At 44.8% G+C, this 15,018-nt stretch overlaps 1 protein-coding gene and 1 pseudogene across 1 annotated transcript in view; both read right to left on the reverse strand.

Annotated features, from left to right (window-relative positions):
* ANKDD1A (ankyrin repeat and death domain containing 1A) overlaps positions 1 to 14,120 on the reverse strand; it is a 39,284-nt gene extending 25,164 nt beyond the window's left edge. The window contains exons 1-4 of the mRNA XM_039865297.1: positions 13,817 to 14,120; positions 13,344 to 13,447; positions 11,230 to 11,328; positions 7,829 to 7,927 (exon numbers count right to left, since the gene is read on the reverse strand). Coding sequence (XP_039721231.1) covers positions 7,829 to 7,927; positions 11,230 to 11,328; positions 13,344 to 13,447; positions 13,817 to 13,925 — 411 coding nt within the window. The 5' untranslated portion in view covers positions 13,926 to 14,120. The remainder of the gene's footprint in view (positions 1 to 7,828; positions 7,928 to 11,229; positions 11,329 to 13,343; positions 13,448 to 13,816) is intronic.
* On the reverse strand, positions 5,585 to 5,696 carry LOC120604717 (uncharacterized; annotated as a pseudogene).
* Positions 14,121 to 15,018: the final 898 nt, after the last annotated feature.

A 15,018-nucleotide genomic window follows, 5' to 3' on the forward strand; every position in this document is an offset into this window, starting at 1 on the left:
CATCTCCACTGCAGTTCCCTACTGACTAAGGGTCCACTCAGAATAGAAAACCAGATGAGGATAGACCAGAAAAAACAAACAAATACAGAAATTCCAGCAGCTCCCTTTGGAGAAAGCTGGTCTCAGGCAGAGGGGAACCAGTGATTACATATGTTCCTTGGATTAGAACAGAATTAAAGAATCTACCTAAGGATTTCTCCGACCCTCTCCAGGACTCTGATGGGTTCACAAAGGAATTTGATTTAACTGTTAGAACATGTGATCCTGGCTATTCTGACTTATTCCAATTAATACACCTACTAGCTTCTGAGAGCAAAGCTACAGAATTACTAAATATGGTTTGCTGGGAAACTCCTGTAGAGGAGTCTTTTGTTGTAGAAAGTCAGGTCACTTTAAGAAGGACTGCAGAAAACTGAAATGAGATTTAGAAAAAGAAAAAAAAAACAAACAGAAGCTAGTATAGGGCTGCTCTGAGGGTTATGAGAAGGCATTTCCTCTTCTCCTTACTAAGACTTTAGGAGAAACTGAAATTATCTTAAAGTGAAAACTACTAAGTTTCTTTAGATACCAGGGTTACTTTATCTGTTCTTAATCTACCCAACTAAGGTGCTCTCTTCCTCAAGGTAAAGTGTCTGTGCAAATGGTAGGGACATCTAATTAACTAATGTCTGTTTTTAATTCAGAGCCTGTTCCCTTCCAGCTAAGAAATGTTAGGGGGAAACTTGCATTTTAATAGTCAAATCTGCCCCAATTCACCTAATAGAGTGAAACTTTCTTGAAACCAATGATGCCCACACATCCTTCTCCCAGAAGGGTGAAATATATTTAGAACTAAATAAATCAGATACTGAACCAATTGGGAAAATAACAACTTTAAAGTAACCTCCTCAAGAAAAAATTAATCTTGAGACTGATATTCCAATGCAACTTTGGGCCTTTTCCAGTACAGATATTGGCAAAATTAAGTAAAGCCACTAGTATTAAAATAAATATTGACAACACTTTATCTCTACCTAATATTCACCAGTGTCCTATAAGACCTGATGCACTAGCTGGAATTAGCCCATTATACAAGATTACTTTTTTAAAAGGGGGGGAGCTTATAATTCCATGTACGAGCCCCTGTAATTCTTCTATTTTTCCAGTAAAGAAACCCAATGGGAAAGGATAGAGGTTTGCACGGGATCTCATAGCAATAAATAAAGACATCCTGTGGTCCCAAATCCACATATTCTATTATAAGCTATTCCTGTGGACTGCCGATATTTTCCAATGATATAGATTTATGTACTGTCTTTTTCAGCATTTCTGTAAAAAAAAAAAAAAAGACAGGAAATACCTCTTTGCTTTCCATCTGGGAAGATCACGAGTTTCTTGCACAGTAATACCCCAGGGATATACATAAAGTCCCACCTATTTCTCACAGACATTAAAAGCTGATTTGAATGATATTGAATTTCCCAGAAATTCCACTCTAATTCAATATGTGAATGATTTATTTTTATGCTCTAGGTCATATTAGACTCCTGAGAGGACACAGTTTACCTATTACAATAGCTGACCACAAAGGGATGTAGTGTCTCAAAGGACAAGCTTTGAATCTGTTTACCTCAAGTAAAATACCTTGGTTATCTAAAATCTAAATATGGGCTACAAATTAACCCTGAAAGATTTGTAGAAATAATATCCTTTCCTCTTCTAAAAACAAACAAACAAAAAAAACAGCTTAAAAGATTTCTGGGTCTGACTGGATACTGCCACAATGGGTTCCAAATTTTTCATTAATAGGCCCAGCCTCTCTATATATGTCTTATTAAAATCAGGTCAACCTGATGCAATTCAATGGAACACTGAAGGGAAACAAGCTGAAGAAGTTCTAGAGGAAATATTATTATCTAAAGCTCCTGCTCTGGAACACCTTAATTATAAACTTTCTTCCTTTTTATTCATGAACATAAAAGAAATGCTTTATAGGAGATTTAACTCAAAAACAGCGATCATTGTAGATTTACAGGAAATTATAGTTAGCAATTAAACTCAGTAGCCAAAGGGCTCTCCCTGCATGACAGCTGTCTCTGCTGCAGCCATGTTATGCGAACAACAGAAGAAATAGTTATAGGCGATCCTATATTTATGTTCTTCATTCTGCTGAATCTTTACTGAATCCTCATCACATCCATCTGTCAGTCGATTGGCTTCTTACGAAGTATTCTTGCTTTCTGTATCTAATATTGCTTTAACTAGATTTAACAGTTGTAACCTGGCAATTTTGCTACCTTCTTTGCAAGATGAGACATCCACGATTGGGTTTTGCTTAGCGACTACCTTTTTGTTCCTAGGAACAGTTTACAGGAAACTCCTATTGATAATGCTAACTTAATTTGGTTTACAGATGGATCTTATCTAAAAGATGAACAGGGATATTATCAAGCTAGATATGTAATAACTTCCAATATAAACATAATTGAAGGTTCTGATTTACCTGATCTGCCCAACAAGCTGAATTAATTGCTCTAACTGGAGCTTGTCAATCAGCCAAAAATCAAATAGCCAACAATTACACTGATAGTCACTGTGCTTTTGGTGCCACTCACAACTTTGTCGTGTTGAGGAAACAGCGAGGCTTCTTCCTCAGGGCAGACCATAAAGAATGCAAAATAGGGTTGCAGAATTATTAAATGACATAGAGGAACCGAACCAATTGGTAATTATCAAAATTCCAGGATGCTCTAAAGCTGCCACCATCAAAGCAAAAGGAAATAATTTAGCTGACACTGCAGCTAGACAAACAGTAATAAGCAGCCAGACCTGACAATGTTTCTTCTTCCTATTAAATCAGTTTAAGACTGTCTTTCACAGTTCCAATGGACGACTGTGGAAGAAGAAAAGAAGTTATGGCAACAAAACTGGGAAACCTTTGACCCAGACAAACAGATATGGCTTGGACCCAATCAGAAACCAATCTTACCTATAGGGGCTCAATTATGTATACTTTGACATATACATGAGCTAACACATTGGGGTCTTGAAAAGATGATTTCATGGAATAAACAATATTAGTGGAAACCTCTGACTGTAGCTCATTAAGTGTATGGCAGATGTTCTATTTGTCTAAAATATAACCCTGGGTCCCAATGACATTTCTCACTTCCTTTAGGTCTGTTTGAGGTACGGTAATTGGATTTCATCCAAGTGCCACCATCTCAAGGATACAAATGTGTTAGTTATGATTTGTACATTCTCTCACTGAGTTGAGGCATTCCCTTGCAGGCGAGCAACAGCCTAACAGTAGGTAAATTATTATTGGGGGAAAAAAATTCCCAATTGGGGAATTTCCTCTGAGTTACATAATGACCGAGGGACTCATTTCACTAAGCAAATAATGCAATCCATTTGTAATATTTGGCCTATTCTACAGCATTTTCATTGTGCTTATCACTCCAGTCCTCTGGATTGGTGGAACGTACAAATGGTACAATTAAAATTCAACTAGGTGAATTTTCAGAGGCTTTTAATCTCCCTTGGCCAAAAGCTCTTCCTATAGTGCTTCTCAAACTGAGATCTATCCCTTTGGTAAACATAGCCCTTCTCCTCCTAACTAGTCACTGGTCACCCTATGCATCTGTCTACTAATAATATTAGTCAGAATAATAGTTGTGCTTGTTCTTCGAGTTTTTCTCAAACCTTGTTCTTATATAGCCCAACCATTAATAATTGCTGAAGATGTAAAACTTTTATATTATCAACAATACTTGTTTTATGGTTTCTCTTTTGAAATTTAGAAGGAATATTATTGTAGAAGGAAGAAAAGAAATGTGTGTGTGTTTGAGAGAAGTTAAAAAGAAGTAGTTTGTCCTAATAAGCTGGTTATTTCTGAAGAAAAAGAGACAAACTGAGGACAAGGGAAGTTGTAGAAAGTTAGTGGGAAAGGAATATTGAAAAAGGAATTTTATGTATAAACACTAGAACCTAATTATGGGAGCATGCTTACCCCCTAAACCAACAAAGACTATATTAATTCAGATGGAAGCTGAAATGGCTACCAAAAAAATTGGCCGGCTATTAACAGCTGCTGAGGCACAGGAAATTTATTTATAAAACTCTTAACTGTCCTGGCCTCTGAAAATATTTAGATGGTAATGGTAATTTATACTGTTATGTTCTTACAGCCTTGGCCCCTGATTGCACAACCAGCAGGAATCAGATTTATAATGAATGACACTTGAGTGCTTCCAATGAGAAGTAGATCATCCATATTAAAATAATAATAATTCTAATAACACCTGTAAATAGGAACCTATCTCATGGTCAGATTGTGAAAACTGAAGAGGTATAGGTTAGATTCAGTGTGTTTTTTTCTTAATGAAGGCCCATAAGACCTGACTGCCTCCCATTTACTGGCCTTTCTTTTTGAAAAAATATTTGCCCTTGACTGCCATCCAAGATTACAATCTGGCTCCATCCCCACTGGTCCACCATTTTGGTAAGACAATGACAACACAAAAACTTCCTAGGAATGAGCCTTCCTAGTACTGTGGGACCACATTATCCAACCAAAAGATTGGTCATTAGTGCATTCCTTGGATTGATTTATGTCCAAAGAAGGGAAGTGTGGATGAAAAGGGGGCCACACACTAAACCTGACAAGCTCAGGGGAGACCAGCAGGGTGGGCCCTACATACTCAGAGACTGAAATTAACCGCATGGAATGGTCTGAACATAACAAATTCCTAACTAAAAGCAGGTCATGGTGGGTAGTCACATTCTGGGCCTGTAGCTTTCTTCGCAAAGGTCAGTATTTACATCAAGTAAGCCCTTCTGTAGTCTTTTTGCATCTAAGATAACATATACTTGGAATGTCAGAGTAATGCCTTTATCCGGGCCCCTCAGGGCACAGCCTACCGCACCAGACTTCATTGCTATCTTGTTCACAGAATACTGTCCCTGTATTAAAAGCTGTAAAAGTTTAATAATTAACTGTCATGTACTCACTAATAAAAGAAGTATGTGTCTCTCTATTTTACTTTTTATCCAATCCGAGAGACTTCCCTGCTTTGCTTTCTCCCTCCCCCTTAATCTATCACCAATGGATTTCATGTAACCCTCTTCCTGTCTTCTCCTTTGATTCTAATGTATAAAATAAGTTGCGAAAATGCCATTCTCTGGAGCATTTTCCTAATCTGTTGAAATTTTGTTTTCCTGCAGCTGACGGGCAGTTTAGCTCAAAGAAACTCATTAAAATTCTCTACAGGTTTGGATGTTTCTTATGGCAACACAACCCAATTAAAAAATAACTTGGACACCAAAAAAGATATACGGTAGGCAAATAAGCACAGGAAAAGATATCTCACAACATTAATTATTATTAAAATGCAAATTAAAACCACAAAGAATTTCTAACAATGGAGCATAGTAAGGAAAAACGCTAACATTACAGTAGAGAAATCTGGCTGATGCCATTTTATTTTACTTATTTATTTTTATTTTTTAATTTTTTTTTTTAGGTTAGGCAACCCTTGGTTGACCTCACAGATTGCAAGGACCTTGTCAGCTTACAATCTCTTATTTATTTTTTTATTTTTTATGCCTACAGCACCTGGTCTTCCTAGGTGGTCCAAGTACTAACCAGGCCTGACCCTGCTTAGCTTCTGAGATCAGATGGGATTGGGCTTGTTCAGGGTAGCATGGCCATAGACCTGACACCATTTTAAACAAGTAATCAAGTGTGATATTGTGATTTATAATAAAAAATATATATTCGGTCTTTGTCCCCTTTCCTGGAACAGAGCTTATAAAATCCTTGGAATTTCATAAATTGTGAAAGCAACGTTTGCTTTCAAGGTGTCTTTTGTTATGTTAATAAGGTAACTGGGAAAGCCCCTAAGTAACCTAAGTGGGGGCTGGTTACCTAGGGAATCAACTGCGATTAGAAGGTTGGAAATTTCAGTCCCATCCACTAACTTCTAGGGAGAGGAGACAGCTGGAGGTTGAATCTAGTGCCATTGGCCAAGGATGGAATGAAGCTGCCATAAAAACCCAAAAAGAGGACAATTCAGAGAGCTTTCAGGTTGGCATGTGACATGGGGGCAGTCTTATAGGCCTGATCCCTTAACCTGTGGAATCTGATGCTGACTCCAGGTAAGTAGTGTCAGAATTTAGTTAAATTTGTGGACCACCAGTCAGCGTCCATGGAGAACTGTTAATTGCTTGGTGATGTAAAAAAAAAAAAACAAAAACACATAGAATTGGTGTCAGAATGGGATCAAAGTAACATCACCAGTGACAAATCTTTTTGGTGTCATATGCCATCTAATTGGAGACAGTGAGAAGGGCACTTGACCTCTGTGGTTTTCTTCCCAAAATTCTGTAACTCCAATCTAATCATGAGAAAAACATCAGACAAACCCAACCTGAAGGACATTCTACAAAACATTTGACTAGTACTCATCAAAAGTGTCAAAGTCATGAAAAACAAGACTGAGAAATTATCACATGATTGGAGGAGACAAGATGACTAAATGTACTGTAGAATATTAATAGACAAACTGGTAAAATTATAATGCAGTCCATAGTTTAGTAAAACCTTAAAATATCACCAGTGCCTGGCAAGGTGGAGCCAGGTAAGCAGCAGGGAAAGAGAAAGCTTTGAGCTGAAGCAGACAGGGTAACGGGCTGGCTCAAGGCTTGTCTAAAGGTGAGATGAATACCTTTGGGGAGGACCTTGAACAAAAGGTCAAAAGGAAGACCAGGTGGATTGTCTGCAAAGATGGCAGAAACTATTCCTTCCACCCTTGGAAACACCCTAAGTGACGGGATTGTGCTACTCTTCTCATCAAGAGGGGGAATCCAATATTTTCCACCCACTGAATCTAAAGCTGGCCCTGTGATGGGCTTTGAGCAACAGGATGTAGTGAACATAGTACCATGTGACTTTCCAGCCTTGGCCTCAAGAGACCATCCAACTTCCATCCCAGCATTCATTCATCATTGAAAGAAATGCTTAGTTTTCAAGCAGAAGTTAATGAAAAAAAAAATGTCCTTTTTTTCCCCCCCGGCCAAGTCCCTTTATCCCTGAATTCTAAGGACCCAGGTTGAGAAACCCTGGCTGACAGCATTTGGCCTGGAAATGTCTGCATTTTATTAAGGACCACCGTGCAGGGATTCCAGGCACTCTGACTGGCTGGGCCCTCCTAGCTCAAACCACAGTGCAGACCAGTGAGCACCGAGGGACTGACTGCCAGGCTCCCTAATGTGCCAGGTACCTCACACTTAGCACTGCACTTGCTTCTCCTACTAGCATCCTCATTTCCACAGGGGAAAACTGAGGCTCCGGCTGATAAAGTGACTTACCTAAGGTCCCAGAGTTTGGTGCTTTCCTCCTATCCCATCACCCACAGCACGAAAAGGCAGGGCCCATTGGTTGGGGGAAGGAGGCCCCCATGTCCCTCATTTAACCTTCCTAACCACCTATAAGGGTGTTACTTCTATTCTTCTTATGTAAATAAGGAGGCTGGTCAGAGGACTGGGGACTGTCCTAACATCCAGAGTGGTAAAGGGTTGGGGGATCAGAAGAAAGGTGTTCAATGTTGATGGAAGAGGCACTCCAGGCCCTCCTCCTAGCCCCAGTGGGAGCAGCGAGGGTCCCAGTTTCAAACAGTTGAGCTCAGCTAGGGTTTCGGGAGGGTTCTCAGAGGGCAAGCTGGAGCAAGCAGAGGCATATTGGGGACAGCAGGAAGCAGTGATGGGGGCAAGAGGCAGAGGTGGGACCAGACCTGTACAGTTGAGGGCAGGGGCAGTGGAGGCAAGGGGGCTGCCCGCAAGGCCTTACCTTGTTCTCACAGTGGATCTTGGCCCCAGAGTTAACCAGGATCTGAAGAATCCGTAAGTGGCCGAACCAGGCAGACAGGAGAAGCGCATTCATTCCAAACTAGGGGAGAGGACATAGGGGAGGACGTGAGGAGGCCTCGCTGTGCCACCTGGGCCCATGTCTATATTGCAAAATCATACAATCATAAGGGATCATAAAAGCCACCCAGGCCCGGAAGCTCTAAGCTTTTAGAATTTAAAGCCGAGGAATTTTTTTTAAAATAGAGGCTAATATATTATTAAAAACTTTAGGAGGGAAGGTGCTAAATAAAACTTAAAAATAAAACAGCTGCCATCTGCTCACACCATCATTTCATAAAGATGGACCATTTTAACACAAAAAAATTGGAAGGAGCCAATCTCAGAATATACTCTTTCCAAATAGGACTTCACAAGAAACACACTACATTTTTCTTATTTTCTGATTTGCTGTAACTGGTGAAGAAGACCTCCTCCTAGACTAGTGTTTGAGAATCAGCAGTTTGAATCTCCAACAGAACATCCTCCAGGCTGGCGGCTTAAGTCTGTAATGTGTAGGGATGGCACCTCACCACTGCATGAGACATCTACTGCACTGTCAAACACTGTTCACCATGGGAAGGTCCCTCCCTATGCTGTACCCAAGATCTGCATCCCTGTACTTTCCACCCTTCTGGCCCTTGGGAGCATCTAAAAGGGCCTTCTTCTGATGGTGGCCTGTTTGTAGGATGCTCTTCTTCAATATCCGTAAAGTGCTCCAGGGTCACTAGAGCCCCTTCACTGATCTCAATTCTCATGGAGTTCTGCATCTGAGAGAAGTCTTGCCCCATCTTCCCTGAGTCTTCCCTTCTCTGTGAAGAGCACCCCCAGGCCTCCAACCTCACTCCCCAGGATACACCAACAGCTAGCCAACCTACCCCACGCCCAGCAATGGTTTTTTGCTCTCTCCTTGGCTGGTGGTAGTATCAGGCCAGGTCTGAGCAGCATGAAGGCCTGGAGGACCATCACCATCTTTGGCTTAGAGACTATGCTGTCATCCTTCAGTTTTGGGCACCCCCAAAGTGTGTCTGTAAGTCAGATAAGACCAGAATATATTTTTCCATAGAAACAGGGTCATGTGTGGCTCTAGGTCCTCCAGTGAGGCCAGAGGTCTGTCATACATAAAATGAGCCCACAGTGTGGTCTTGTTTTGATGGGCCAAAGCATCTGCCCACAAGCATAAGGAGTAGGTCTATAGTGGGCAAGAGCTCCCCAGTCTAGCTGGGAGCAAAACTGCAGGGCCCGTCTCAAGAAGAGCTAAGGGGCAGTGTCCTCCTAATCTGCCCTACCCTGGATGCTCCGAGCTCCCCAGGGCCTAGGGCAGGGGCCAGAGGATGGGGCTGGCCATCTCTTAGCCCTATATCAGCCTCAACTTCAGTTTGGACCTCTGGCAGGGAAGCCCATCCCAGTATCTTGGTCACAGCTGCCTCCCCACTGGCTCCACAAGGAGCCTTTGTGAGGGGTGGCAGGAGGGTCTTAGCAGCTGGCACCAGAATTCCTCTTAGGGACTGTGCTTGGGTAAAAGTTTTGACAAGTAGTTGGGGTGAACAGGTAAAAATTTGGAGGTGAGGGCTGGGAAAACAAGGTCAGTATTGAAGAGAGGCTTGAGGACAGAGGCTGTGCCCAAGACAGGGAAAGTGCCACGGGACTTTAAAGAACAGGAATGTCAAAGATAGAATTTTAGGATTTTTACATTGTTTTCATGTGTGATGTAAATCCCCTCTATCTATTATTTTGGACAGCCTGTTTCCCACAAAAAGCCATGTGTATAGGGTTTCTACGGAAATCAGAGAAAAGGACTGAGATTCATGGTTGGGGTGATGCCAGAGTAGAGACAATAGGTTATTCCACTTAAAATTTAAGAAGATGGCAAAAATTGAGCAGAAGTTGAAAGTAAGAGCCAGCAGTGACCAGAATTTGAGCCCTTCCTCCTGAAATCTTGGGGAAGGTGCTGGACCTGCCATAGCATCTCAGATGGGTGTCAGTTAAAGCCAAAGAGGCCAACAGACCCAGCACTGGCTCAGAGCTCAGCCCCAGGTAGTAATCGTGGGCTGGCTGGATGCGGGAGGGAATGAGTAAGCACAGGGCAGAGTAAAGGGGAGAAGCCCCACAGGAGCTTGGGAATTGAAAGGTCCAAGGCTCAAGATTGGGGGAGGAGAGTCATGGAGGCCACAGCCTTCTGCCAGTCGGAACCCCATGGATACCTCACAGTTGTAGTTCCAGGAATTGCTCAGGACAGAGCCTGGTGGCATATCACTAGAGACCTTCCCCCAACCATAAGATTTCCCTTCTCCAGTGTCTCCTTCACCCTCTTGTTACTAAAGTAGACATGCCCACCAGCCTTCTTATTTTTCAGAATATATTAATTGCTATTTGCAAAGGAAATTGAGATTTGTAAAAACACTCTCTTACTAGTCTCCTTCATATCTTCTTTTTTCACTCCATCCCTCAGGGAAGAAATCACAGAGCACAGGGGCGATATTGGGGGTCTTTGTAGGCAAAGGACTAATGAAAGAATTTCCAGTGTGTTATTGGGAAAATCAGACTAAGGATCCCAGACATTCTCCTTCCAGAGTCACTTAACGAGGCCTAAACAGGTGCAGGAAGGAGTGGGGAGGTGCTGCCCCAGCCCCAGCCTGTAATCAAGCCCCAAGCCCCACTCAAGCCCCGCTAGTGGTGGGGCCTGGAAGCAGAGAGAAGCCAGGACAAAGAAAAGTATTTCCATGGAAGCTGTTTCTGCCAGGAAGGTTATAATTTTTAAAATTTAAATTTAGACTCTTAAATGTATCCCTGTCAAATGTCATTGTCAGATTCAGCCCTTTCCCCAAACCTGTACAGCTAATTTTACAGATCCTGTTATTCTTCACTGCTCTCTTACCAATGTGCTGCCTGCCAATTTGTTACATAAGACTGTTAGTCTTTATGCAAGTTGTTGGTTAAAAGGTTAGCTAGGAGAGAGCCCTGTGGCACATCATGGGAGACCTACCTCCTAATGACTTTACTAATAAGGCCTTTATTAATCCACCCAATTATCTGTTCTACATCCCGTATCTCTTCTTGTTCACATGGTATAAGAAACTGAAAAGGCTGAGAACTGAAAGGCCCTCAAAAATGGAGAGATCTGTATGACTCTGCAATGGAAAAATGGGATCAGTTCAGTGTCACTGGCCTCTGAACGCTTTGATTCCCTGCCCACCCTGTACCTGGACATCTGCGTATCAGCGGCAACCTCGGCAATGACAGCTGGCTTATAGCCCCAGAGTGAGCCCTGGTGCCCGCCCCTGCCCTGAGACAGACATACAGACAGACATGCACACACAGCCATGCCTCCTTAGAGTCCCGTACCGCATCCTCATCATCCACAGCAGCCTCGTGCTCCAAGAGCAGCCGCACAGCCTGCTCGTGCCCCGCACCTGCAGCCCAGTGCAGGGCCACCCTGCCCACCTGCCAGGAGTAAGAGGAAACTTGTGAGGCACCGGCTGGCTGCCTGACCCACCTCCCACGCCTTCCTCACGACCCCGCCAGGAAGCTGATCTGCAGAGCGGAAGGGCCTTTGCTGGCTCTGGTGACCAGCTGGCTGGGGTCCCAGCCCCACTCTGTTCCCTTCCTCTTCCTTCACACAGCAGCAGCTGAAAAGAATGTAGTAAAACACAATAACTAGATCCACGTGTCTCCCACCTAAAACTCTTCATAGCCCCTACTGCTCTTAGGCAAACTTGCAACCCTGGGACTCACCACTACTTCTCAGAAATGCCAGCTTCCCCCCTCGAAGTCTGTTCCTGCTACTCCCTCTGCTGGGCAGCCACCTGGGGCCTGTGATTATTCTCCAAGAACCCTGAAAATCTGGGTTCTGTCCCCTCTTGCCCACAGAACAGGGGTGAAGGGCCCTGACCCCCACCTCATTCTCAGACCACCCTGGCAGTTCATCGTGGCCTTTGGCCCTTAACACATCCGAGCAGGCCTAAGGGAAGCCAGGGTCCCTCGGGAGTTTTCTGCTTGTGAAAAGACAACAAAAGAAAACACTAATTTTCTGTATGGTCTGTCTCTCCAGGGACTAGCTGCTCCTTCCTCAAGGCTTCTGCCCATGCTGTCTCCTCTGCCTTGGAACTCTGCCCTTCTTCACCGGCTCCTGTAAAAACACCACTTCCTTGAGAAGCCTTCCCTGACCCCTGCAGGAGAGGCGGGCCCCCTCCAACCCACACATGCTCTCAACTTACCACAGTGGGAACGAATTGTTTGTGATATACTTTGTTTAATGTCAGTCCTCTCCACCAGATTATCAGCAGGAATCGTGTCTGCCACAGATTCTGCTGTCCCTAGCACCTATCCCTTAACAAATGCTTACTGATTGAATGAATGAATGAATGAATGAATGAATAAGTCTGGCATTAGCATCCTATCATCCTACAAGTCCATGCTTCTTTGCTAGTGCTTGTCCAGGAGTTGAGAATCAAGGTTCCAATCGCCAATAGCATGCTGTGTGACCTAAGGGGACTTGCTGTCCCCGCTGTACCTGCCCTCCTCACCTCTCCATGGGTGAGTGTGGACCACCAGAAAACAAGTGGATGAGTATTCTGAAAATCAAAACACACCAGATGCACTCCAGAATTCCTGTTACTATTGATGAGCCCCAGGGCTCTGAAGACCCAGATTATATCCCTGTCGTGTCACCCCAGACAGAGCAGCCTCTGCTGTAGTCAGGAATCTTGCATCCAACCCTTTCAGCCTCCACTGACCTGGCACTAAGGCCGGCATCTCCTCTAAGGTCCTCCTGACAGCCAGAGCCCCAAGGCGGAGAAAGGCTACCTTGGGTGGTACCTAGGCCTGTCCTCAATGTCTGCCACCACAAGGAATGGCTTTTCCCTCTGTTCCCTTCCCCAGCAGGGCTGTAGAGTGCCCCATTTGCAGCCTTCCCTAAAGTTTCATCAGTGGAATTGATCTTCCTGCCTTCGAGGCCCCAATGGCAGGCAGAGGCCCACAGCAGCTTTACACGCTCAGTGGGTACAGCTGGCCCTCAGAGAACTGAGCTAAACTGCTGCCTCATGTCTGCTCAGCCTCTCTTGGTCTGGTCTCTCTTGGTCTCAAACCCCTGGACTTCTGACCACAGGCACTACCCCATCTTCGCCCCTCCAGGTGTCTGCCCCATCTGCCTGTCTGCTAACCTCTGAGTTCTGACCTTTGACCTCTGCCCTCCTGACTCTAATCTTTGTTCCTGGGTATGCCTTTCAGATGGGTCACAGGGGGTTAAGACTATGAGCTATGGAATTGCCCAAGCCTGGCCAGAATCCTGACCCTGACCTTGGCCAAGACCTCAGAGACCTCGAGACAATGTGAACAACCTGAGTTTTCCCCCATTTAATATATGCAAATGCGGGCTCCAAGAACTGTCCCTCTTGGGTAGAGGTGTCCCCAGCGCTCTGTCTCTATCCCAGACGATTTGGAGGAGCCCGTTTACACACGTGGTTTCTGGCCCTGATATTGACTCTCCTGCCGATCAGCTCCTTCATCCTTCTGATGTCATTCCGGCGGGTGGCCTCATGGAGCTGCCTCTCCAGAGGAAGCACTGAGGGGAGAAAAAAGGATGTGGGATGAGAGGGAGGGTCCCACGCAGTGCATAACGAGGAACAGTGAACAGTCTCTCCCCGGTCCTGAATGTTTCCTGGGTCGGGATATTCTAGAGGAATGCCTCTCCCCACTCTCAGTGTCAAGACTTCCCCAGACAGGCTGCTTTTCCTTCTAACTCACCCCACGTCCACAAGGCCAGGACTCAGCAAAACCCTGAAGATGAGATAGCATGAGCAAGTCCGTCCATGGAGCCAGATGTGTGCCCCCCATCTCTCAGAGGTGCCCATCATCCAGATTTCATGCCTGCTTCCCAAGAACTGCTCTTGGGAAGGGAATGGAATTCATTCCCACTGGAGTCGATAACTACCTTTTTTTGTGGTGCTGTGTAGAAAGCAGCCAGGATCTCCTGAGCCACCTACTCCCATCCGGCCCTGGGAGAGGCCAGCGGCATGTTCACCCAGCTTCTTTGTCTTCATCCCTCCATCTCTTCTTCTCTCTTCTCCCAGCTACAGGGCCCACTCTGCTCTGCCTTCTCTGTGGTCTTTCTGCCTTCCTCTCACCCTCATCACTACACCTTTATCTCCAACAGCCTCACGCTAAAGAGAATCTCAGAACTCCCCTGCCAGCCGGCCCTCTGCCATGAGCGGTGGTGGGCTCAGAGGGCTAGTGGCGAAGTCAAGAGGACTCAGGCCTGGTGACCCCCCATGCCACCATCATCCTGAATGCTCTTAGCTTGAGAGGATATATGGTTTCCTTGGCTGGACCTCAAGTCCAGCCCTGGGGGCCTTCACCACATCTCATCCTTCCCGATCCACACATGCAGGTTGCACAGCAGACCCAAAGCTAGGCACAGGGAGAAATCCACAAAACTCTCCTTCCATGAGTGACACTAACGATCCCCAGATTAATAGATGCCTGTCCCTCTTCCAAAAAGACTTAGACACAGTAGCACAAGGGATAAATATTTCCTGGCCCTTTGCACAGTCATTACAGGACAAGTAATCTTGTGGTTTTCTTGCTGCTAAACCACATCCTGCATGTTTGGTCCAGCGTGAATGCCCAGATGCAGCCCCTCTGTGTATCCTGGGACAGGTGGCCAGTGTCTGGGCAGGGAAGGCTGGGATGTATTGAGGTGACAGACAGGCCTGCTATCACTTTGTTTTCCTGATAAGTTCCACATAGCTTTCCAGATGTGGGAGAGGGTCTTGGACTTTCTGGGGCCTCAGATACAACCTCAGAGCTGCTGCCCCAGGGAACCTCAGAGCTGCTGCCCCAGGGCAATCAGCTCTGGCTGAGCCACCTCCTGGCCATATGACTTAATTATCATGTGCCTCAGTTTCCTTATCTGCCAAATAGGGATGTGAGCTGCCCTGCAAGGTTATTGTAATGATTAAATATAAGATACAAAAAGCCCCTAGCATGTTGTCTGGCAAGTAATGCCATCATCATCATCACTATTATTCCTCCAAGACAAAGGGTCACAGAATAAATTCTGGTGGCCAAAGACCTGAAGTGGTGGGGCCTCTTTCATTCAGGGCCCACTGAGCCAGTGGAGCCCCAACCAAGGAA

This window comes from Pteropus medius, unplaced genomic scaffold (assembly GCF_902729225.1).
Source record: "Pteropus medius unplaced genomic scaffold, Ma_sr-lr_union100, whole genome shotgun sequence".
In the NCBI taxonomy this organism is placed as follows: Eukaryota; Metazoa; Chordata; class Mammalia; order Chiroptera; family Pteropodidae; genus Pteropus; species Pteropus medius.